We start from the raw sequence: 24108 nt of genomic DNA on the forward strand, positions 1-24108 counted from the left end.
TTGATTTGGAATTTTAATTTTTCATATGGAATCCGAGTGGTGGATTGAGAAAGATCGCTTGAGGACATAAATTTGAGTGATGCTTATTTTAGAACTTCATAGTAGTTCTATAATTCAGTGATAGTGGTGTTATAACATGTGGATGTCCATATTAGTGGATGCAAAGTGCTATTTCGAAGAAGCATTATGAAGATTTTGGAGCAGCAGCTCTACTTCATATCTATAGACGGAGGAATTAATCGAGAGATTAAATTAGACCATACAGGATATGTTTGAGGCGTATATCCTAAATTTTCATAGACAGTTGGAAGTGTTTACTTCACTTGTCGGAATTTTGTTTGTGATATTGTTGGCACAAGAAGGTTAGAGTGACAACTTTGGAGGTTTTGTATCTTTCACAATGCATATCTCTCATTTGTTGGTTGGAAATGGAAGTAAAGGTTGTACAATTAGACCTCGACTTCATTTAAAAATATGCTGGAAAGAGATACTTCCTTTTGTATTGAACTGCGCGCGGTTGGGAGGCGACAGTGGGATGTTGTAAATAGTTAAACTCGCATACTAGAGTTTTTCTATCAGGGAGTAGTTTGCTCGTTCTGTTTTCCATGTAGGAAGAACGACGATTTTTGGAGAAAGGTCAATTTTACTTATTACATTGACTTTTAAAAGATTGTGTTTCGCAATTGAGGCAGTCGCCTCTGAATTAGCGTTACCGAATTATTAGCGCTGGGTACATAGGAGTTTGTGCGTATATTCTATGGCACTTAGAGGTATGTAGATCATTCTCTTGTCGGCATGGGAGGATTACGTTGATACAACCTACGCATCGTATGATTATTGTGTTTCTTAAAATATAGGAACCCTGTATACCACTTGGTATAATGGAGTTAAGTGGAGCCCTTATAGTGAGGTTGCGTCTACTTGGGAATATGAGGATGTATTTCGCTCACAGTTTCTAAGGATAATGGAAAAAAGTAAGGGCGAATTCCGAGAACGGAATTCCTTTTGTTAGGGGGGAAGAATGTAATACCCCTAATTTTAAAAGGATAGTCTCGGTATTTATTTATTTGTTTTAATTGTATTGTTAATTATTTAATTGATTATTTAACTAATTACTTATGTGTTTAATTGAATTAGGTATTTCTTGATTATTTGATTACGTGTCTATATATTATTTGTATTTGTCTATGTGTTAATTGTTTAATTAGATTATGTGCTTAAATGGTGTTTTGATTAATTGTAAATTAAATATTTTTTTTTATTTTATTATTTTATTTTATTTTTCTTTTATGGTTATGGTTAGTAGTAATGGGCTAACCAATTGGGTCACATGGACTACTTGGATAGGAGGTTGGATGTGTGTGGATTATTACCTATGGATAGTTGTGTATGTATATATATAGATATATATTATATACATATATAAAAAGGAAAGTAATTTATTAATTACTTTTATGGTAACTTGGGTAGTAATATTTAATCTGATGTATATGTTTTATATTTAAATAATAAAAATATACATAGATTTGATACGTGTTATGTTTTAAGTTACTTTATAATATTATGGTAACTTAAGTATTATTGGATAATCCATTAAAAAATAATGGGATGTGTATAATTTATTTATTTAATAAAGATATACATAAATTATATACGTAACATATTTTACTTACCTTTTTAATATATATAAAAGGGAAAGTAATTCATTAATTACTTTTATGGTAACTTGGGTAGTAATATTTAATCTTATGTATATGTTTTATATTTAAATAATAAAAATATACATAGATTTGATACGTGTTATGTTTTAAATTACTTTATAATATTATGGTAACTTAAGTATTATTGGACAATCCATTAAAAAATAATGGGATGTGTATAATTTATTTATTTAATAAAGATATACATAAATTATATGCGTAACATATTTTACTTACCTTTTTAATATTTTAATATATATATATATATATATATATATATATATATATATATATTTTAAGTTGACTTGAATTGGAAAAAGGGTTAGGGTTATTTTATTTACCCTATAAATATATAGCTATAGGTTGTAAAAGGGGGTTAGAAATATTCACGTGATATCTTCTAGAGAGAGAGAGAGTTAGAGAGGGAAGGAGGAAAATAAAGGAAGGAGGAAAAAAACCCTGTAGAGAGAAGATCAAGGAAGAAGAAGTTAAACTTTCGATCCGAAAGTTTAAGGCAAGTTCTTCTTCTATCTCTTTCCCTTTGATTCGTGTTTCTGTACATGCCTAGGAAATTTCAGGATTTATTAAACACATAAAATTAAATAATTATGCATGTTTAATTGGATTAAAGCATAGGTTTTTATGAAATTGGTTCATATCTGTTCTTATGTTATGAATTAAAAAATGCATGATTTTGATTTGATTTCTGGTGTGAATTTTTACATGTTTGAATTATGTATTTTTCATATCTGTGGAATGATGGAACGTAGAAACATGCCTAGAATTCCTGAACATTAAATAGGGACTAGGTTTGGGTTTAAATAAATTTAAATACACTCAATCATAACGATGATTGCTATTTGAATGTTTAAACAAACGAATGGATTTAATCTTTTAAAATGCTTTAGTAATTGAGATTAAATGTGTAGGATGAATTGGATATGGAGAATGCTTATTTGACGATATAATAAAATATCATCATGTATAAGATTTAGTTTGTGTAGGACATATGATATAAGAAACTTAAATAAATAATAAGTCATTCATATTATGTGATAACTTGATATCATATTATCATAGTTATTTCTGGAATGTTTGATGTATTTCTTTAATTATTACATCAATTGTTGGATTTTGTGGTTTAATGCACCGGTATGGGACGGTGGGATTCTAGGGACGGATTAACTTATCAGTTAAGTCCTACCTATTTTATATAAGGGAATGGATTAACTAAAATGTTAAGTCCTACTTATATTCAAGTCAGGTCAGCTAAATAAGTTGAATGACTTATGGAGGATTAATTTATTATATAAGGGAATGGATTAACTAAAATGTTAAGTTCTACTTATATTCAAGTCAGGTCAGCTAAACAAGTTGAATGACTTATAGAGGATTAATTTATTATATAAGGAAATGGATTAACTAAAATGTTAAATCCTACTTATATTCAAGTCAAGTCAGCTGAACAAGTTGAATGACTTATGGAGGATTAATTTATACTGGATAAGATGGTTACTAGATTATATATATATAAGTATGGTGCCATGATATGAGCTTGAGTCTCAGGATCAGTGGTTAGGGTGCGTATATCGACAGGGATGTGTAGCTAGATATAGTGTAGTTGTGTATCCTGATAGGTCTAGGTACTCATGCCCACTATATGTGCGTTTTGCATGTTGCCTACTATTCTGGTTGAGACAACCCTATAGTTTAGTGAGGTTCCTTTAGTGTGTGTATATATATATATACGGACTACTAGTTACTGTTGGATTGACTAGGATGTATACGTGTATCGGATCTCTGCTTGGACTGTAGTTAAGTAGAACTTGGTTGTGGGTCTGACCCACCATTATTTTTCAGGTGTTCGTCAGGAGCAGAGGTTGTTCGTGCTGAGCGGGGATCAGTCTCCTTCATTCTTCCGATGCTACATAGGAGTTCCTTTGTGATTCAGTTTCCTGATTTAGACAGTTATTGTTGCCATTTGTTTAGTTTGGATTTTCTAGGGGTCCACACAGTATGGATTCCCGAGATATATTTTGGAGGATCAGTTGTATCAGAAGAGTTTATTAATTAATGAAAATATATTATGAGGTTTATTATTAGATTATCATTTTAATTTCTTGTCAGCATTTTATTTATTCTTCTTTATTCTTTTGTACTCTGTGTTCGTTTATTATCAATTTGTTTTGATATCCTCGGGTATTTGGGTGTGGACCTGGCCAACCCGCATTCAGAAATCCGGGGATATCACAAAAGGCTTTTCTTGAACCGCACATTCACTACATCAATTTTGGCATATACAAGCGGCCTCGTCACATTGTTTGGGACATTTTTCAGGTAAAGAGCCATGTTTTAAGGATGCACAACATCCTTGAACTTGCTTTGTGGCTTAATGAGTTTGGCGTATTCCTTCACATGCACTTGCTAGCATGATTTTGCTTTATTTTGGGTTAAATATGTCAAAACTTATAGTTTCTATTTGGAATATGTAATAAGTGCTTAAATGCACCATTTGAGACCTATTTGACATGTATGTGATGAGGTCAAGGGCCAATGACCTTGTGCTTTACTTTTATGTAATTTGACTTTATGCTTAAATATGAGAAAAATTAAAAAAATGCGAAACTTTAGCATGTCAATTTCAGTTTGGATGGTGGGAATTGCGTTTTATCACTTTTCCTAGTGCTCTTTTATTATATGTGACGTGTGACCAAGGGTCTAACGGTTCTTTGAATGCATCTATGATGATTGACTTCAAAATTTGTTTAAAAAAACCATTTTCATACTTTTGGGGTTTGGACATGTCATATTTTGCATTGGAAGTATTTTGAGGTTATGGACCATTGGAACGCATCTTATTATGTATATTACACTTGCGAGAATGTTTACTTTGCACAAAATATCTCGGTTGCATGATGTGGTTGATGGTTAGCTTCAAACTTTCCATTTTAAGGCATTTTTGAGGTTTAATAAGTCGTTTTTTGCATCAGGCATATTTGGGAGTCACGGACCATTCCCGCACATTTTAAAACACTTATTACGTTTACGTGCACAATCGTTTTAGCACACGACTTCATATTCAGTCATTTGAACATTTGAAGCAAATTTGCATTTTAGCATTTTTCGTTAAAACTGATCTCAGGGGTATTTTGGGCATTTCAGGTCAAAAATAAAATTTTCTTTCAACATGGTCAACTTGGAAAAATTATTTTAAGGGGGGTTTCTTCTTCGTGTTTTTTTCGAAAATGGTCATTTCGGGGTCCAAAAAGCACACGGTTCTCATCATTTTTTTAATTTGTGTCCAGGTATGTGCACCAGCAGTGCCCGCACGCATGGAGCTTGGCCCTGGTGCCCCTTGGCCGCGGCGCCGCTCATTTTTGTTTTTGGTCGTTCTCTTCGGACTCTAGATCAAGTGATTCTTGAGTCTATCCTCGTTAATTTTTCGTTGTCTATCCAATGGTATGCTTAGTAGTATCAGTAACTTTTAAAAATTACCATTTTGCCCCTATGGCTAAAATTGTCCGTTTTTAAAATTTCGCTTCCACATTTTGTTTTCATTTAAACTCCGTGACTTCATGGAAAGTCACTCTAGCATTCTTGGGATGCCTTTTGTCCCTATGAACCTTGTTTTCTTTGTTTTCGCTTCCGCATTCCAGATCCGTTCTCGAGTCAACTTTTGAGTCACATTGACACATCCAGGCTTGTAAAAATTTGGAACGTCACAGGTGAAATCAGAGCATCTCATGTTCAGATCGTCACAATAACTTTTATATTTTTATTAGTGTTCTCTTTAGAAAAGTGAGAGATTAGGGTTTTGAGAAAATAGGAAAATGAAGGCACAAGGAAGAACACTTCCAAATCTACACATTATCTCTCTAGAATTTAACACAGAAGAAGAGGAAGAAGATGAAGCCATGTTTGGAGATTGCCCTTGAGGGTTCCATAACCACATCCACCTCCTCCATGATTGGCTAGACTTCTCCTTGGGACTTGAATGAGCCCTAAGCTTGTAATCTAAACCCTTGTCTTTCATCGTTTTGGGGATTTATTTCTTATGATTAATGCTATAGTCTTGTATATTTAATGAATCTTGGGTTCTCATTTGATTTCTATGGTTAAATTCTTCCTAATAATTCTCTATGTTGGTTGCATGTCTATGTGTGATTAATTGAGGATTTAGTGATGGCTATGCATGGTTTTCATTAGATGCATTTATTGATTAATTTGATGGATTATGCTTAGGCTTGATAAGTTGTTCTACACATTAGTTTACTTGTTGGTTAAGTAGATAATCTATACTTGATTTTGATATTCATGGCTTATTATCACAAATTGAATTATTCTCTAGATTGATATGTAATATAATTGTCAATTAATGAGATGGGTTATGGTTTAGTCTTGGTAGGTTGTTCTACACTTTAATTCATGTTTGTAGTTAGGTAGACAATTTATGTTTGATTTGACAATCCATGCTTATTATTGAAATTAGTATTATCATCTTATTAATGTGTGGTCGTATTAGATACATTTGGTTAATTAGTACACCTAGTTTACTTGTTGTTAGGTATACAATTCATACTTGAATTGGATAGTCCCATGCTTATAATTGCAAGTTGAACTAATGATTGTAGCTATATTTTATTCACAAGAATGTTTTTCCCAATTAGTTGAAAGCATGTGGTTTGGTGAATTAGCTTGGCGGTGATTCCAACACCCTAAGACCTCTCTTCCTGTCATTCAAACCCTAACTCACTTAGTTTAACTTTAATTGTATTTTAATTTTATTGCATTTTAATTTTATTGCATCTTAGATTAAAAACCAAACAAACCCTCTCTTTTGCAATCTTGTAATCTATTAAAGTCGAAGTTAGATTCTAACTACGTGTTTAATCCCTACGGACGATTCCTACTCGTTATACTTCATTAGTAGTAGTAGTAGTTTTATAAATGTAAATTTGACTTTTAAAGCTTCCAAAAGCACATTCTTATATTGACCTTGTGAAGCGACCTCTCACAAAAAGCATGTCAATCTCCGTCATCACTCCAAATGGAGTGTTGTAACATTGACAACTTGTGCAAAAATCAACAAAATTGCACAAAAATCAACAATGTTGATTTATACGCAATTTTTTTTTTTTATAAATATTTTTTTATTTTATTAAGGATATTGTACATAGATTTTCAAATTCTACACTTACTTATATACAACCATGATTGAAACAAAACCATATTAAGATGAAATTTAAGTAGCCATTCGATGAACTATTAGCATTTCAAGTGGCATTTCTCCTGAATTTGGTTTGCGATTTTGTATGTGTTAAGAGTATTATTAGGCTTTTTAATATATTGTCATCACGACCACAATGGCTATCAGTTCGTGTGGAGCATGAAGACAATTAGTCTGCATAGAGGCATTTCTTTCAACTAATTTTCACACATCACACAAGCAATTAAGAAACCTTCATAAATTTTAGCTAGCCTATTAATTATTGCATTCTAGAAAATAATGCATTCTTCATTGGAGTAGCTATTAAGGTACAGAGATGAATTATAAAACCATCAGGAATTCTATATGTATATATATAGTTCTGATTTATAAATTTCAAGGTTAACAAGGTGAATGAAATTATTTGATAACTAAATCGAACCATATCATAATTCATAGCACTGAAGTATCAAGTTAGTTGTTGGTATATAATTGACATAAACAAGAAAGTTGGAACTTTAAAGAGGGAAGTAGATTGGTTAAACCTTTTTGTAAAGAACCTCGCCATTCAGTTACCCCAACAGATTGATTCTAACCTTTATTTTGGGCAAGTGACAATCATTTCATATGCCACTTTCTCAAAAGATCACGAATTCAAAATGCGATTACCAATTGCTATACCTGGACCATTAAATTCGGCTTGAAATAATAGTGAGTGGGTAAATTTCTCACCAACATAGCAAGAAAAAAATAAAAATAAAAAATTACAAACATACTTTATAATTTTCATTGATGGAACCCGAGAGGACCAACAGGCCAGAGATCCGAAGAGAAAATAGGAAATTAAAAACATAAATGAGCATTATTCCGGAAACAAAATTTATGCAGAAACACATCATTTTGTTACCAAACTGCCCTTTTGTAATTGAATATGAACCAGTTGCACGTTCACATTGTTTCTAAAAACGAATATACAGAAATCTGTTCATATCCGTTGCTTGCTAGATAATCAGAGAGGAAGGCACATAACTAAATCCAACCAGTCAATCCAAATCTGTCAGCAACATTGTACATTACAATTAGACCTCTACTTTTAATCCATATGTAAATTCATTAAATATTTAAGTTTGTTTGGATTAGAAAATATTTTATTTTTATTTTTTGGTGTTTGGTTATTCAAAATTTAAATAAAATATTTATTAATTTATTAACTAAAATATTTTATTAAAATTTAACAAAAATAATTACGAATTTTTCTTTTTTTTTCAAACTTTACCAAACGCAGAAAAATAAAAGAGATATTTTATATAATTTTGCATCCGAACTAATTTTAATTCAAAATTTTTCATATGGATAACTGTTGAGTGATCTGGAAACTAAACAATAAAATATCAAATTGTCATCATCGCATTTGGAAAAAATTATCTACTACTTATTATTTTTTGCTTCGGGTCCATACAAGACAAAGGTAAACCAAAGAGGTGGACGGCTAGACCATTCCAAGTCGCCATCACTGACTGATTGACTAATCTTAGGCCGCTGAATTTCCAGTTCTCGGAGTCCATATATCTTCATGCACCACAGAGGAAGGACCTGATATCCTTCACGGCACCTACCCAATTTTGTGTGTTTTTTGACAAAACAAACGGAACACAGAGGCACTAGAGAACAAAAACCGAATCTGACACTTTCTCAAAAGATCAAACAATGCCCCGAAATTTTTCACGTGGCGGAAACTAACCAAGGAAGGAGAAAATAGTCGTCGTGGTGCAAGAATGAAGTCGTCAGCATGAGAGGTGTCGCTCGAGCACACCTTTAAGCGTCAGTTTACGATTTTGTACCTAGGGCTAAATTTGTCCGTTTTTAAAACGTTGTTTCCGCATTTTTGTTTTCTTTTAAGTTCTACAACTTTATGAGAAACCATGTTTATGTCTTAAAGATGCAGCAAGAACCATAGCGTGAAGAAGGTGCATTTTTATTTTATTTTATTTTTTTTTAAGGAGAGAAGATGAAGAAGTTTAGGAAGCTCGATGCAAAAATAAAAGAACACAATATATATTGTAATACCCCTAATTTTCACTCAAAAGATCAAGAATTCAACTTGAAATAACAGTGAATGTGTGTAGTTTTCTCACCAACGTAGCGAGAAAAAAAAAAAATTTACACACTTAATAGTTTTCATTGATGGAAACCAGAGAGGACCAACCAGCCAGAGATCCGAAGCGCAAATAGTAATAAAAATAAAAAAAGACGGGAAAAGAAAACCGGTTTAATTGCAGTTTAAAATTTCAATTTAACCTGCCAATAACCAACTTTATTTGTAGAATTTATCCAAGGGCATGAACCTCCTTCCCAAGTGAAGAATAACATGCCAATTTCATTTGAATGAACCAAAATCAGAGAAATGTTTAAAGAGTTTTCAAACCCCCACATTTTTTCATCTCTTTTTTAGGTGTTAACAGAGAAACGTTCCCTTTTAACACTCGAATCTAAATTGAAAACAGAAATGAGCATTATTCCGGAAACAATATTTATGCAGAAACACGTCGTGTTTTGTTACTCAAACTGCCCTTCTGTAATTGAATATGAACCAGTTGCACGTTCACATTGTTTCTAAAAACGAATATACAGAAATCTGTTCAAATCCGTTGCGTGCTAGATATCAGAGAGGAAGGCGCACAACTAAATCCAACCAGTCAATCCAAATCTGTCAGCAACATTGTACATTACAAGTTCATCCCAAAAATGGCCAAATAGACGTTCCCCTCCAATTGCAAATGTAATGGCCCATGAAGAGAGAAGAACCGTGAATACCATGAAACCAACCGCTGATCCAACAACATCTGCAAAAGGGATGTTTAGTTAAAACCATAAACTATAGAATGGAAGTGTAGTTGGATTGAAAGTAACCCCATGTTTAGGAGGGAAGGAGGAAGGGAAGAGAAGAGGGACAAAGTAAGTTTCCATTGTTTGGTAGACAGAAGAGGAATATGGGAATGATGGGAGGAGGACGAGGCATCACTTTAGACCCACTATTTTGCTTCATCCAAAATTAATTGAGAGAAAATTATTATTTGTTAAATAAAAGATGAAATGACAATTTTAACCTCATTTATATAAATTAATTTAAATATTTAAGGGTCCAATGTCAAAATGATACTATTATATATTCCTTCCCCTTTCACCCAACCAACCAAAGAGAGGGATCGACACCCTTCTTTCACTATAGATGCCTCATCTATTCCTCTCTTCCTTCCAACCATTTCTCCATCTTCCTACCAAATTGATCCTAAAAGATGAAGGCACTTGGAGGCAACATAAAGTGATAAAAGGAAACAGAAAATTATAAAATAAAAAATTAAGGAAAGGAAAACCACATTAAACATAACCGAGAATCATACACAAAGCTAAATTCTCATAGCATTTAAAACATATCCCCCAAATTTTCATTTCAGAGTTGTCAACATGACGAGGTTCCAATTTTCTTGTCTGCTAACAACTATCCATTTCACATGACAAACAAAAAGTAGGGTTTTCACTTAATGGGTTTGACTTCCATGCCCTAAATGCTACAAAAACTGAAACAAAATAATCTCACTACCACATCAATACCAACTGCCGCCCTTATTAAGGAACTTTAATCTGCATCAAAATACCAAAAAAGAACGAGAAGATAACCAAAATAAAACACTGAAATAAATCTCTTCTCCTGGTTTAGTTTTGATGGATGAAAAGACTAAAACATGAAGGAGATGGATAGACAATCAAAATGCATATATTTTTTTTCCTAGTTGGTTGGTAGTCACACACACTTATCTTTTTTGAGACTTAAACCCCTGACCTCCCTTTGGGAAGTAAGGGGTGATACTGACAATAATATCCTTTTCCCAACCACATCCATCTAATGCAACTGCACCTCTTAAAATGCCAGTCAATATCATATGAAATTGCAACACAAGCAGCTATTTTGAATAACATATTGCATGACTCTTTATAATTCATCAAAACAGCATAAAGCCATATAATAATAATAATAATAAATGCGATAAGTTTTTTTCAGATATAATTTTATCTGAAACTTTCACCTAGCTTTTGATGGAATCAGAATTGGTTAAAATGACATAATTACAACTACAAGGGCCCTAAGCCCAAAGCTATGAATATTTGTTATTTTGGTTTAAATCTAATGACTATAATGCAAGGTAATGAAGCCACATAATGCTGCTCCGAACCACATCATTATCTCAAGGAAGAATATGGGAGAGTTTGAAACAAAGTAAATAGCTTTTGGTAAATTATTACTCGATTACTTTCATTTAACGGTTTCTAAAGTTGTAAGAGTTGTGGTTTTAGAGTTTTTAACGCCAAAAATGGAATGATTCGTAATCGATAGGGGCAAATTCTGAAAAAGGCTATAGTAGATTTTCCTTTCATAAATCATATGAAAAAGGTCCTGCTTGTCAGTCAAGTGATTTCCTTTTCCTACAACAAAAATGTCAATGCAATTATCATAAAAAACTTCACACTTCGCCTACTAGACTTTGGTCCCACAAGATTATTTGGTTAGCAGGTTTATTCTTAGACTAGGTTTTGTCACCAAGGAAGCTATTACACATTTAGGATTTGTAACGGAGGTACTTCCCTAATAATTTGATCTTGAAATTATGACATTTGTTTCAAGGTGTTCAGTAGAGCTGTTTCAGTGTTGACAATTCGTCCTATTATATTATTGCAGCAAGTCTGTATACCGCTGTCTTTTACATAATTAAGCCCTCTTCAGGATAGGAACCCATGATTTCATTTTTAATCATCAATAAACTTTCTTCCATCCCATCTGTGAAGTTGTGGCCCGAGTCGCCCAACTTCTGTTCCAGCCTGGTTTCAACCCGAAAAATGGGCTTTGTGTGGGCCCGAATTTTATGACCCGTTTTTTGCTTACGTGTCTATTTAGGACTCTCTTGTAACCCGGAATATAAGGGCATCTAGGGTTTGGAGTGGGATAATGAGAACACTGAAAACTGCAGGAAAGAGACAGAGAGAGAGAGATAGTGTTTGGGGGCTGAAATTTGTAATCTCTTATTTTCGCATAGTGAAATCTTTTATCGCATCTTCACCGTGGACATAGCCAAGATTTTTGGGTGAACCAAGTGAATTTGTGTTCTTTGTGTGTGTTGTGTTTAGTGTTTTCTTTTCTGTCGTGATTCTTATTTTGTCCTTGGTTCGCTGCATTTGCTGTAACACCATCCTATTGTATTTTTTGGCAATAGAAATGCACCTATTTCTTCTTTAACCAGTTGCTCTTCTTCACCCAAAAAGGCTACTTCAATTTCGTTTCAATTATTTCCCAAATACCCAAGATTTTAGTTTTTATATAAACATGCTATATTCTTGATCTAAATCAAAATAACAATTTCAATCATATCCAATAATGAACATTAAAATTTGATATTTTAATCCAAGACTACCTTTACTCAAACAATAAGGCTACTGTCAGACTTTAGTTTAGCAGTCTTTCCTGGAGAGAAAACATCGTCAAAAAGGTTGTCCAACAGAAATCACTAGTTAAGACTTGAGAAAAAATATATAACCAAATTATTTTCTAAAGAAATTTTCCATCAAAAGAATTCCTAATTAAAAGCCTTTTTAAGACTGCATGACTTGCATAATATATTTATATATATAATTAAATGAAAATGACACAAGTAATAATATTAGAAACCAGACCTAAATTCAAATTTTTGGGAAAATTATGCTCTCCAACTATCTGGGCAATTTTGAGAAAATAATTTATATGTGTTAAATTAAAATCTTTTTCCCAGTCAATTGTGAGGTGATTTTCCTACAACAGAAGAGATGCATCGAAGATCTACAGCAAGGATTAATCTCCTTAAATGATAAACTGGAAGTACACACACAGTACCTTCAGAACAATGAAACTCAGGATTTGAAAAACCAAATGCATCAAATGACTGTTGATCTAGAAAAACTAAAAAAATCAGAGTTATCTGATCTTTACCCTCCTGATGATCCACCGGATAAAGTAGATAAACAATCTACTCCTACACAGAAAGTAGATAACCAGTCTACTTCTACTCAAACCATATATAAGGTCAAACCCCTTTTTTATGGTAATGAAGATATTAAAGTACTTCATGAGTAACCCTCATCAAGTTACAATAAAGAGGAATATGACAACATCGTAGATTTTCTTAATTGTCTACGCGAACTGTACATTAATCCTCGACTATCTATTGATGAAAGCACACATATCATTAATCAGATACGAGAAACTTCTATATAAAATGAAGATCTCCTTACACACTTCGGATATAATTTCCACATCTCTGATCTCCTTCCTTCTAAACAATTCTTTTTGTTTATTAGAAAGTCCTTGACTGCTTGATTATCAGTACGAATAATAAAATCTTCTGGAGCAAGATAAATATGAAATCGTTTTATTGCCAATTTAATTGCCAGAAGTTCTTTTTCATAAATAATATAATTCTATTCGTTTGAAGCTTTTTTGGGAAAGGAGTTTTTCGGGCTTTTGCTTTAAATTGAATGACATTCATTGGAGCTTCCCCGTCCTATTCAGCAAAACATATTCACATCGCTGTCGAATTTCTAAATAAGGTCAAACCCCTTTTTTATGGTAATGAAGATTTTAAAGTACTTCATGAGCAACCCTCATCAAGTTACAATAAAGAGGAATATGACAACATCGTAGATTTTCTTAATTGTCTACGCAAACTGTACATTAATCCTCGACTATCTATTGATGAAAGCACACATATCATTAATCAGATACGAAAAACTTTTATACAAAATGAAGATCTCCTTACACACTTCGGATATAATTTCCATATCTCCGACAGTGATACTGAATCAGAAGAACAAATACATGTTTTCTCTAATCAATCTGATATAGAAGAATTTAACAATTCTGATGGCTCAGATTCTGTTGATGAAGAAATCCAAGCTGACCCACAGCCCGAAATATCTTCCTCTCATAGAAGAAAAAGAGTATCGGACACTGTTTTAGATGAATCATTTTACGGTGATTTTCCTACAACAAAAGAGATGCATCCGGCAGAAGAAACGAAAATTCCGTCCTCCAGTATACCTGCCAAATCGTCTAAAACTGCAGAAAAACAACCTGCTGCGTCTGCTACGTCTTATAATTATGATTATATGACCTTTCCCACCTTTACCAGAAAGGATGACCTCAATAAGTACCCCATTTCACAAAATGGTACTTATCTTGATCTTACTAATGTCCCCTACAAAGATCATCTCAAAGCTATAGATGAATAGGCACAATCCTTAGCCATCCTGGTAAACAACCAAAAAGCTACTTGGGGAAAAGATAGTTTTCTCTACTACATTCCAGCAACCCTGCAAGGAGATGCTCTCGAATGGCTTCGCCAGTGGGATCAGACAGCCCAAGGCAAGGAACAAAAAGGCTAACTCATTAACAATTTTCACGAGATACCGGATATTCTTCGTGGCTTTGTTAAAATCCTTAAAGAAGAACTCGTTGGACATACCGGCGAAGTACTTCTTTCCGACGATGCTAATTTCGCTCTTTCTAAAATCGAATTATGTGACATTTGCCGTTTTTCCGAATACGTCAAAATATTTAGTAAATATTTTCGACGTCTTCCTCCAAATGCTATGGAACATAGGTTACCCCAATTCTTTCATAAACTCCCAAGTCCCTGGGATGAGTAAGCCATCAAAGGCTACCCAGATTTTCTTATACGAATCAAACAAACCAATAACCTTGGTTTTCGTACCAATTTCATTTATCGTCTTATCAACGAGAAACCAAAGCCAAAAAACAAGGAATCAAATCAGCAACACTCCCGCCGAACAGCGTTGTTGCGACAAGATTCTCCAAGAAACCTGGAAGGTTGGTTGCGCACCTAGCACATTTACCCCTGTAAAGCGTTCCTCGAAGAAGAAACGCTTCAAATGGCGCAAATAAAAAAAAGGTAAAAAGCCTATTCAAAAATCAAAGAAGTATGTTAAACCAACATCTTCAACATCGTTCACTAAACGAAGCAAAGAGAAACAAAGAAAGACTGCATATGCTGTATTTGTAATGAGCCCGGTCATATTGCACCAAATTGCCCCACTAAAGGAAAAAGTGCATCCAAAATGATCAAGCGCCTTAACGCAAAAGATCTCTGTGTCGTTTGTGGCAGCGACCTCTCCGATTCTGAAGATATTCTTTACGAAATTTCTAGTCAATCTTCAGACTCCAGTGACAGCGATGAAGAAGTCTGTATGATGCAGTTTACTTCTCCTCAAGAGGCTGAATCCTGTAACATTAAACTTAGTAGTGCTATTGGCGAAGAAGTCCAGTTTTGAAGTTAAGGATACCGTTGACATAGGTATACTTCCTCTTTTTTCCTTGAGAAGGAGCGATAAGGATTTCATCTTTTCCGTGATTGCTGTACCTGTTTGAGCAGTCGAGGAATCTAGGATAATGACTAAGACGGTAAGAAGTGACACCACAACCATCTTCACTTTCCACCCGCTCTTTTTTTTTTGGATAAGTAAGGTTTTATAAAAGGCGCTCAAAAGGGGGAGCGTTCCCAAAGAAGACAACAGCCGACCAAAATTGACTCTATAGCTTTAAGCTATCCACAAAATCTAAAAAACTAGCCATTGAATTACAATCCCGCACATATATCCAAAAAAAAAAAAAAGTAAGAGTATTGTATTTAATAGCCCAAATGGGAGACTCTTCTCTTTCAAAGTATCTTCTATTTCTTTCGCACCAGAGACCCCAGCAAATGCAAAGGATAATGGCCCTCCAAGCATCTCTGTTAGCATATATGATATCTACGATTTATGAAATGACTTACCATAATAGCAGAGATTTGACTATGCATATGTTAGCATATATGATAGCCACGATTTATGAAATGACTTACCATATTAGCAGAGATTTGATTATGTTATAGAATATGCCATAGAATATGTTGTGATTTGATTTAGATTTAATTTAATTTCGTTTCTTGTAATATGAGCATGTGCTCTTTTTATCTATAAATACTAGAGCTGTGAATGAGTGATTCATCTCATTCAAGCATTTACACAATTCTCTTTTTTTATTTATTTTTTTTTATATTTCTACTTGGTATTGGTTCCTTCTTCCCACGGTCAATGTGATTTGATTGAAATTTGATAAGATTGGATTGCACACGCACACATATAAACTTGCTAGGCAAATTTCTAAATCTTTATAAAAATTGCAAGTTGACTTTCATGTTGTGATTGCATGCTTGAGAATTGATTTGATTGAATAATTTGTGGTGTCTAAAAAATTTCGTGTTTTTTATTTCTTTTAAATTCTTCAGAAATTTTTAGATCTCATGTATGCTTAAAATTCATGGAAATTGCTATCTCATTATTTTTGTTCAAATATCATAAAAATGAAAAAAAGAAATTTGAAAAATAAAAATAAAAATAAAAATAAATCCAAAAAGATTTTCCTTTTAGTTTTTATTAAGAACATTTGTTTTTAATTGGATACAGATATCAAGTGTGTAATTTTGAGCATGATTGGTTCTATTTATCTTGTGGATGGAACATGTGTTATCTTGGATACTTGTCTTTGGTTCCATTGCTGCTATATTTCATCATGTTTTTGTGCTTATTGCAATATCTTATGCATGGATGATAGTTTTGATCTCTCTTCTTGTTAATTCTCCTAAGTTATTTCTTTTCCTTCTTTGATTGAGCTTTATTTGTCAATTTGTAACAAAAAGGGGGAGAAGTGTGCATATTTGAGGAGGAGAGTTTCTAGAATTGAGGAAGAGATATATATACATATACATTGATATTCACATATTGATATATGTTTATTGTTTATCTTTCTTGATTAAGTTCATGCATAGTTTTGTTAAGCTAATGTGCAGATTACAGGTTGCTACATGTGTTGAAGCTTTATGAGGTTCAAGAAAATTCCGTAGTTTATTTCTTTAACAATCATTGTAATTTGCTTTTTCTGCTTGGGTAGATTACATGTTTTTAGGTTTTTGTCACGAAATTGCCAAAAGGGGAGATTGTGACATATATATATTTTGGGGAGATTGTGAAAAATATATACTTTGTATATTGGCTAATTTCGTTGTCAAAATAAGTCCGATCGAGTTGTAATTTTTCAATTCAAAATTTCAAGATTGAAGATTGGATGCAGATTTGAAGAAGTTCAAGTGTTCATGGTTTACTACACTCTAGGATGATGAAAACAATGCTTTAGAAAGGTATGTGAGTGAGTGAGAAAACTTAGGAAGTTTTTAGAAGTTTCAAGTGTTAAGGAAATTTACATTCTGTTTTTTTGGTACTGGTAGCCAAAATCTAGTATTGGTAGGAAATTTACTTTGTCCTTTTGGTTCTGGTAGCAAAATAGCAGATTCACTTTTGTCCATTGGGAACCGGTAGGAACTTCTTGGTACCGGTAGCCAAAGGTTGAAATGATAGCCAAAGTACGTCGGAAAGCATTCTGACCTTCTGGAACCGGTGACCAAATTCCAGTACCGGTTCAAGAAGTCCTGATCAGTATAGAACTTCAGTTTCCTTATCTGTTTGATTCCTTTTTGGACCAAACTTCCTTTCAAGTCCTATGCACGAAATTTTCTATATTTTCAAAAGGATTAGGACATTCTAAACTCTATATAAACCTTGATAGTCATATAGGTTTATACATGGTTTTTGCATACAAAATTTAGATCTATTAGAGAACCATCTTTGAGAGATATTTTTATTCAGAAAATCAATCTGATTTTTCTAATTTTATTTTTGAGAGCACACACATAAACACAAGAGTGATTTAGTAGTGTTGTTCTCTATCTCATCGGAATTGAAGCATAATAGAAGATTCAAAATTTCCAGAGAAGCGTAATTCATTTATTCTTCATCAAATTCAGATCTAGAAGAAAAGGAGTGAAGCAATCACACTTTGAAGGGGTTAAAGCATTCGTGGAGTGTTGTCTAATCTACCTGCAACTCTTCTACAAAGATCAAGAGTAAGCCTGAGATCGAGAGCTGTTTATCGTCAATAATTGATTTTTGGTAGAGCGATAGGGTGTAAGCCAGAGTCAAAGTTCGGTATACTTTGGTTCAAACATAGTGGATCGTTTATCTCAGGACTGCAAAGTCTAACAAGGTTTTTCCTGTTACAATTGGTCTATTCTACCAATTGGGGTTTCCTCGCTAAAATCCTGGTGTCATCTCTCAAACTCTATTTACTTTATTTGCACTTTATTTTTGCTTTGTGGTTTGATTTTAGTTTTATTTCGATAAAATTAAAATAAGTAAAAATTGGATAAAAGAGCAAGTTAAATCTATTCACCATCCTCTAAGTTATCTATCCATATTATATTCCACAACTATTCCGCTGCGCACAAACTCAACAAGTGGTATCAGAGCCATCCTCTATACATTAAGTTATTCCTTGTGGGATTTTTTTATAAATAAAATAAAACAAAATCTCTGTTTTTGTTTACAAAATTTGATATAGATAGTGTTCTTAAGGAAGTTGAATCTATTCAACGTACTCATTTGTTTGATGGTGATAACTATGCTTTTTAGAAACCTAACATGACAGCTTTTCTTATGACTTAAGGCAAATATGTTTGGGCTGCAATTGAAAAAGGTTATACTGTCACAAAGGATGATGTTACCATTGAAAAGGGAGAGTCTGAGTAGACTCAAGCTGAGAATAATGCTCAAGAAGGAAACACCAAAGCTTTGTTTTCTTTATTCAAATTTGTTGTCCAATCTGAGTTAGCTTGTATTACTCATTATAAAATTGCAAAGGAGGCATGGGATATACTTCAACTTACCCATTAGGGTACAGATGAAGTCAAATCTTCAAAGATTGAGATGCTTGTGTTTCAATTTGAAAATTTTAAAATGGAAGAAGATGAAACCTTTTCTGAGTTTTACATGAAACTCATCCATATTGTGTCTAGCCTTCGAAACCTAGGAAAGAAAGTGACAAATAAAAAGATTAACAAGAAAATTCTTAGGTCTTTGCCTGAAAGGTTCAGAATCAAAGTTGAAACACCGCAAGCAACTCAAAACATCACTACCTTGCAAGTTGATGAAGTTGTAAGTCATATTAAGAACTATGAGATGAAGTACTATGGAAATTCCCAAAAACCTAAAGACTTAGCCCTAAAAGCTTCAAAGTCTGAGCCTTCCAAGCCTGAGGTTAGGTATGATAGTGAGTCTGATGAAGAAATTGCTCTCATCACTAGGTAGTTTAGAAATTTGATCAAGTCTGAAATGATGAATGCATTTAAGAAAGGAGGAGAGTCAAGGTTTAGGAATAGAGAGTTTTTCATCTAAGGGAAGTGAGAGACAAGATAAAAGGAGAGAAGAGTCGTCTAAAGGAACTGATATTAAATGTTGGACATGTGGTGGTATAAGTCATACATCAACAGTTTGTCCAATTCCTAAAAATAGCTTTGCAGGCTAGGAAAGAGTCCAAAGATAAAAAGAATGGTAAATCAATGAAAGTTTCAGTTTCTAAGGATAAAGATGCTTCTTTTTCTGATGATTCTTCCAATGATGATGATAATCCTCTTGCTTTTGTTGCTTTTGTGAATAATGATACTTCTAAAAGATTTTCTTTGTCGACACAGATGACTCTGATTTTGAGGACACAACAATACCTAATGATGAAGATTGTTACAAGGAAGCAACAAAGGAGAATTATGTTAAAGCCTTCAATTAATTGTATGTACCATATGTCCAAACGAAGAAAGGCTTCAATAAGCAAGGTAGAGAATTGAAAGAAGTTGAGAAGCAAAGAGATGCTCTGAAAAAGGAAAGTGAACAGAAAAGGAAGGAGATTGAAGATCTTCAAGGAAAGGTAAGATTCTTAGAAGGTGAGGTAAGTCAAGTTAATTCTGTAAAAGAATCTCTTGTTTCTAAATTAGAATTTCTTGAAATTGAATTGAAAAGGTCACAAGAGAAATTGATCGGATTTATTTCTGGGCAGATTAAACTTAATGAGGTGATTAATGTTGGTAAGAATGTGAATGACAAAACCGGCTTAGGTTTTAATAAGGCTTCATGTAGTAAAGAGGGTAAAACTGTTTTTGTGAAACCCAATAACTTGAGTGTGCCTAAAAATAAATCTGAGGTTATTGATTTATCACATGCAAATATGTCTTATGTGCCTACTATTTTGCATTGCACTTATTGTGGTAGGAATGGACATAGCCAATATTATTGCTTTAGGAAGAGAAGGAGAATCTTTTTCTGAATTTCATGCTTTTGGTTCTTATGCTAAGAATAGGGTTCATGCTAGAAAGCAAATTTTTGTGAATCAACCCAAAAATTCTCATGCTAAGGATTACTCAAAGAAGAAAAATGTTGAAATTGAAAAGTCTTTTCAAAAGTTTAATGTAAAGACTGTGTGAATCAAAAAGGAAGACTTGGTTAATTATGTTCCTGTTGATGCTATGGGACTAGTTCTTATTAGATCTATGGGTGCAAACCCCCCTAACTAAGTTCTAAAGAGATTTTATGGCCATGGACTATGATTTGATGTCTATCTTTTCCATTGGACCATATCTTGTAGTTTAGGATTTAGGTTGTTTTTCTTTCATGAGAAAATGATGATCATGTTTTTCTTGTCAATGCATGAGTGATAATTATTTCTATTGAACTAATTATTTTTTAATACAAATTGGGGACACATGATTATTTGATGAAAAGATTCTTGATGTGCAATCTATATATTAAAAGACAATTTACTTTGTTTATTTCTTTTTAGAGATGAGTCTCTTGAGTTCATATTTTTCATGTGCACCAATTCAACTCTGAGAAAATTTAGTTGAAAATCATTGTGAAGTTGACTAGGTCATATTGCTCATAAAAGTTATAAAGGTTATTGTTTGAAAAAAAAAAAAAGCATGTGTTTGAAAAAAAATGATGAAATTTTTCAGCATAAAAAGAAAAGAAAAATCAAAAGAATGCTGAAAATCTTTGCTAAGGAAAAGGCTACCTATTGAAACTAGTTCGAAAGCTCCTACTAGACTTTGAAGATGAGCTATTTGAGTAAAAAGAAAGGAGGAGACAAGTCGAAATAGGGAATTGTTGTCTACTCAGTGAAAACCGTCTTGCTTAGAAAAATTTGCTCAAAACAATTTTAACTTGATACTTTTCGATCAATATGACTTAAACAGTTGGTCAATGTGATTTGATTGAAATTTAATGAGATTGGATTGCACACACACACATATGAACTTGCTAGGCAAATTTCTAAATCTTTATAAAAATTACAAGTTGAATTTCATGTTGTGATTGCATGCTTGAGAATTGATTTGATTGAATAATTTGAGGTGTCTAAAAAATTTTGTGTTTTTTTATTCTTTTAAATTCTTCAGAAATTTTTAGATCTCGTGCATGCTTGAAATTCATAGAAATTGCTATCTCATTATTTTTGTTCAAATATCATAAAAATGAAAAAATAAATAAATAAATAAATAAATAAATTCCAAAAAGATTTTTCTTTTAGTTTTTATTAGGAATATTTGTTTTTAATTGGATGGAGATATCAAGTGCGTGATTTTGAGCATGATTGGTTCTATTTATCTTGTGGATGGAACATGTGTTATCTTGGATACTTGTTTTTGGTTCCATTGCTGCTATATATCATGATGTTTTTGTGCTTATTGTAATATCTTATGCATGGATGATAATTTTGATCTCTCATTTTGTAAATTCTCCCACGTTATTTCTTTTCCTTCTTTGATTGAGCTTTATTTGTCAATTTGTAATAAAAAGGGGGAGAAGTGTGCATATTTGAGGAGGAGAGTTTCTAGAATTGAGGGGGAGATATATATACATATACATTGATATTCACATATTGATATATGTTTATTGTTTATCTTTCTTGATTAAGTTCATGGGTAGTTTTGTTAAGTTAATGTGCAGATTACAGGTTGCTACATGTGCTGAAGCTTCATGAGGTTCAAGAAAATTCCACAGTTTATTTCTTTAACAATCATTGTAATTTGTTTTTTCTGCTTGGGTAGATTACATGATATTTTTAGGGTTTTGTCACGAAATTGCCAAAGGGGGAGATTGTGAGATATATATATTTTGGGGAGATTGTGAAAAATATATACTTTGTATATTGGCTAATTTCGTTGTCAAAACAAGTCTGATCGAGTTGTAATGTTTCGATTCAAAATTTCAAGATTGAAGATCGGATGCAGATTTGAAGAAGTTCAAGTGTTCATGGTTTACTACACTCCGGGATGATGAGAACAATGCTTTAGAAAGGTATGTGAGTGAGTGAGAACACTTAGGAAGTTTTTAGAAGTTTCAAGTGTTAAGGAAATTTACATTCTGTCTTTTTGGTACTGGTAGGAAATTTACTTTTGTCCTTTTGGTACTAGAACTGGTAGCTAAATAGCAGATTCACTTCTGTCCATTGGGAACTAGTAGGAACTTCTTGGTACCGGTAACCAAAGGCTGAAATGGTAGCCAAAGTATGTCGAAAAGCATTCGGACCTTCTGGAACCGGTAGCCAAATTCCAGTACCGGTTCAAGAAGTCCTGATCAATATAGAACTTCAGTTTCCTTATCTGTTTGATTCCTTTTTGGACCAAACTTCCTTCCAAGTCCTATACATGAAATTTTCTATATTTTCAGAGGGATTAGGACATTCTAAACTCTATATAAACCTTTATAGTCATCTAGGTTTATACATGGTTTTTGCATACAAAATTCAGATATATTAGAGAGCCATCTTTGAGAGATATTTTTATTCAGAAAATCAATCTGATTTTTCTGATTTTATTTTTGAGAGCACACACATAAACACAAGGGTGATTTAGTAGTGTTGTTCTCTATCTCATCCGAATTGAAGCATAATAGAAGATTCAAAAATTCCGGAGAAGCATAATTTATTTATTCTTCATCAAATTCAGATCTAGAAGAAAAGGGGTGAAGCGATCACACTTCGAAGGGGTTAGAGCATTCGTGGAGTGTTGTCTGATCTACCTACAACTCTTCTACAGAGATCAAGAATAAGCTGAGATCGAGAGCTGTTGGATGGGGGAGTCGCAAAGTCAGGGATCATCAGCAATTGGTTTTTGGTAGAACGATAGGGTGTGAGCCTAAGTCAAAGTTCGGTATACTTTGCTTCAAACATAGTGAATCGTTTATCTCAGGGCTACAAATTCCAACGAGGTTTTTCCTGTTATAATTGGTCTATTCTACCAATTGGGATTTCCTCACTAAAATCCTGGTGTCATCTGTCAAACTCTATTTACTTTACTTATACTTTATTTTTGCTTTGTGGTTTGATTTTAGTTTTATTTCGGTAAAATTAAAATAAGTAAAAATTGGATAAAAGAGCAAGTTAAATTTATTCAACATCATCTAGGTTATCTATCCATATTATATTCCACAACCATTCCGCTGCGCACAAACTTAACACTACAATCACTTGAGAAAAATCAGACTTGGGACATGGTTCCGCTTCCTATTGGACGAAAGGTTGTGGGCTGTCGTTGGGTGTTTACAGTTAAGCATAATCCAGATGGGTCAGTTGCTCGTTACAAGGCCCGGTTGGTTGCCAAAGGTTATGCTCAGACTTTTGGCATAGATTATCAGGCGACTTTTGCCCTTGTTGCCAAGATGAATATCATCCGTGTATTACTTTCCGTTGCTGCGATTTGATTTTGGCCTTTATTTCAGTTAGATGTCAAGAATGCCTTTCTCAATGGTGATTTGGAGGAGGAGGTGTACATAGTTCCTCCTCCGGGCTTTCATTCTCCTGCTCATTCTGGTATGATATGTCGTCTTCGTTGTTCACTGTATGGCCTCAAGCAGTCTCCTCGAGCTTGGTCTAATCACTTTGGCACTGTCATGCTTAAATTTGGTTTCCATCAAAGTGTAGCTGATCATACCTTGTTTTTACGTACAGTTGCTCTTATTGTGTATGTCGATGATTAGGGGTGCACAAAAGAACCGGAACCGGAACCGTGAGAACCGGAACCGTTTTTCACGGTTCTCACGGTTCCGGTTCCGGTCCCAGTTCCAAATTTAGGAACCGTGGATATACGGTTCCGATTCCGGTTCCGGTTCCAACCCGTGGGAACCGGTGAGAACCGGAACCGTATATATATATATATATATATATATATATATATATATATATAT

General features: G+C 33.4%; 1 protein-coding gene across 1 annotated transcript in view; it reads right to left on the minus strand.

Annotated features, from left to right (window-relative positions):
* Positions 1–9263: 9263 nt before the first annotated feature.
* Positions 9264–24108, minus strand: part of LOC132281675 (probable gamma-secretase subunit PEN-2) — a 29828-nt gene continuing 14983 nt past the window's right edge. The window contains exon 2 of the mRNA XM_059783376.1: positions 9264–9749. Coding sequence (XP_059639359.1) covers positions 9589–9749 — 161 coding nt within the window. The 3' untranslated portion in view covers positions 9264–9588. The remainder of the gene's footprint in view (positions 9750–24108) is intronic.

This window comes from Cornus florida, unplaced genomic scaffold (genome assembly GCF_030987335.1).
Source record: "Cornus florida cultivar Cherokee Brave unplaced genomic scaffold, ASM3098733v1 CherokeeBrave_3.0.0_Hap2_Chr01, whole genome shotgun sequence".
Taxonomy (NCBI): Eukaryota; Viridiplantae; Streptophyta; class Magnoliopsida; order Cornales; family Cornaceae; genus Cornus; species Cornus florida.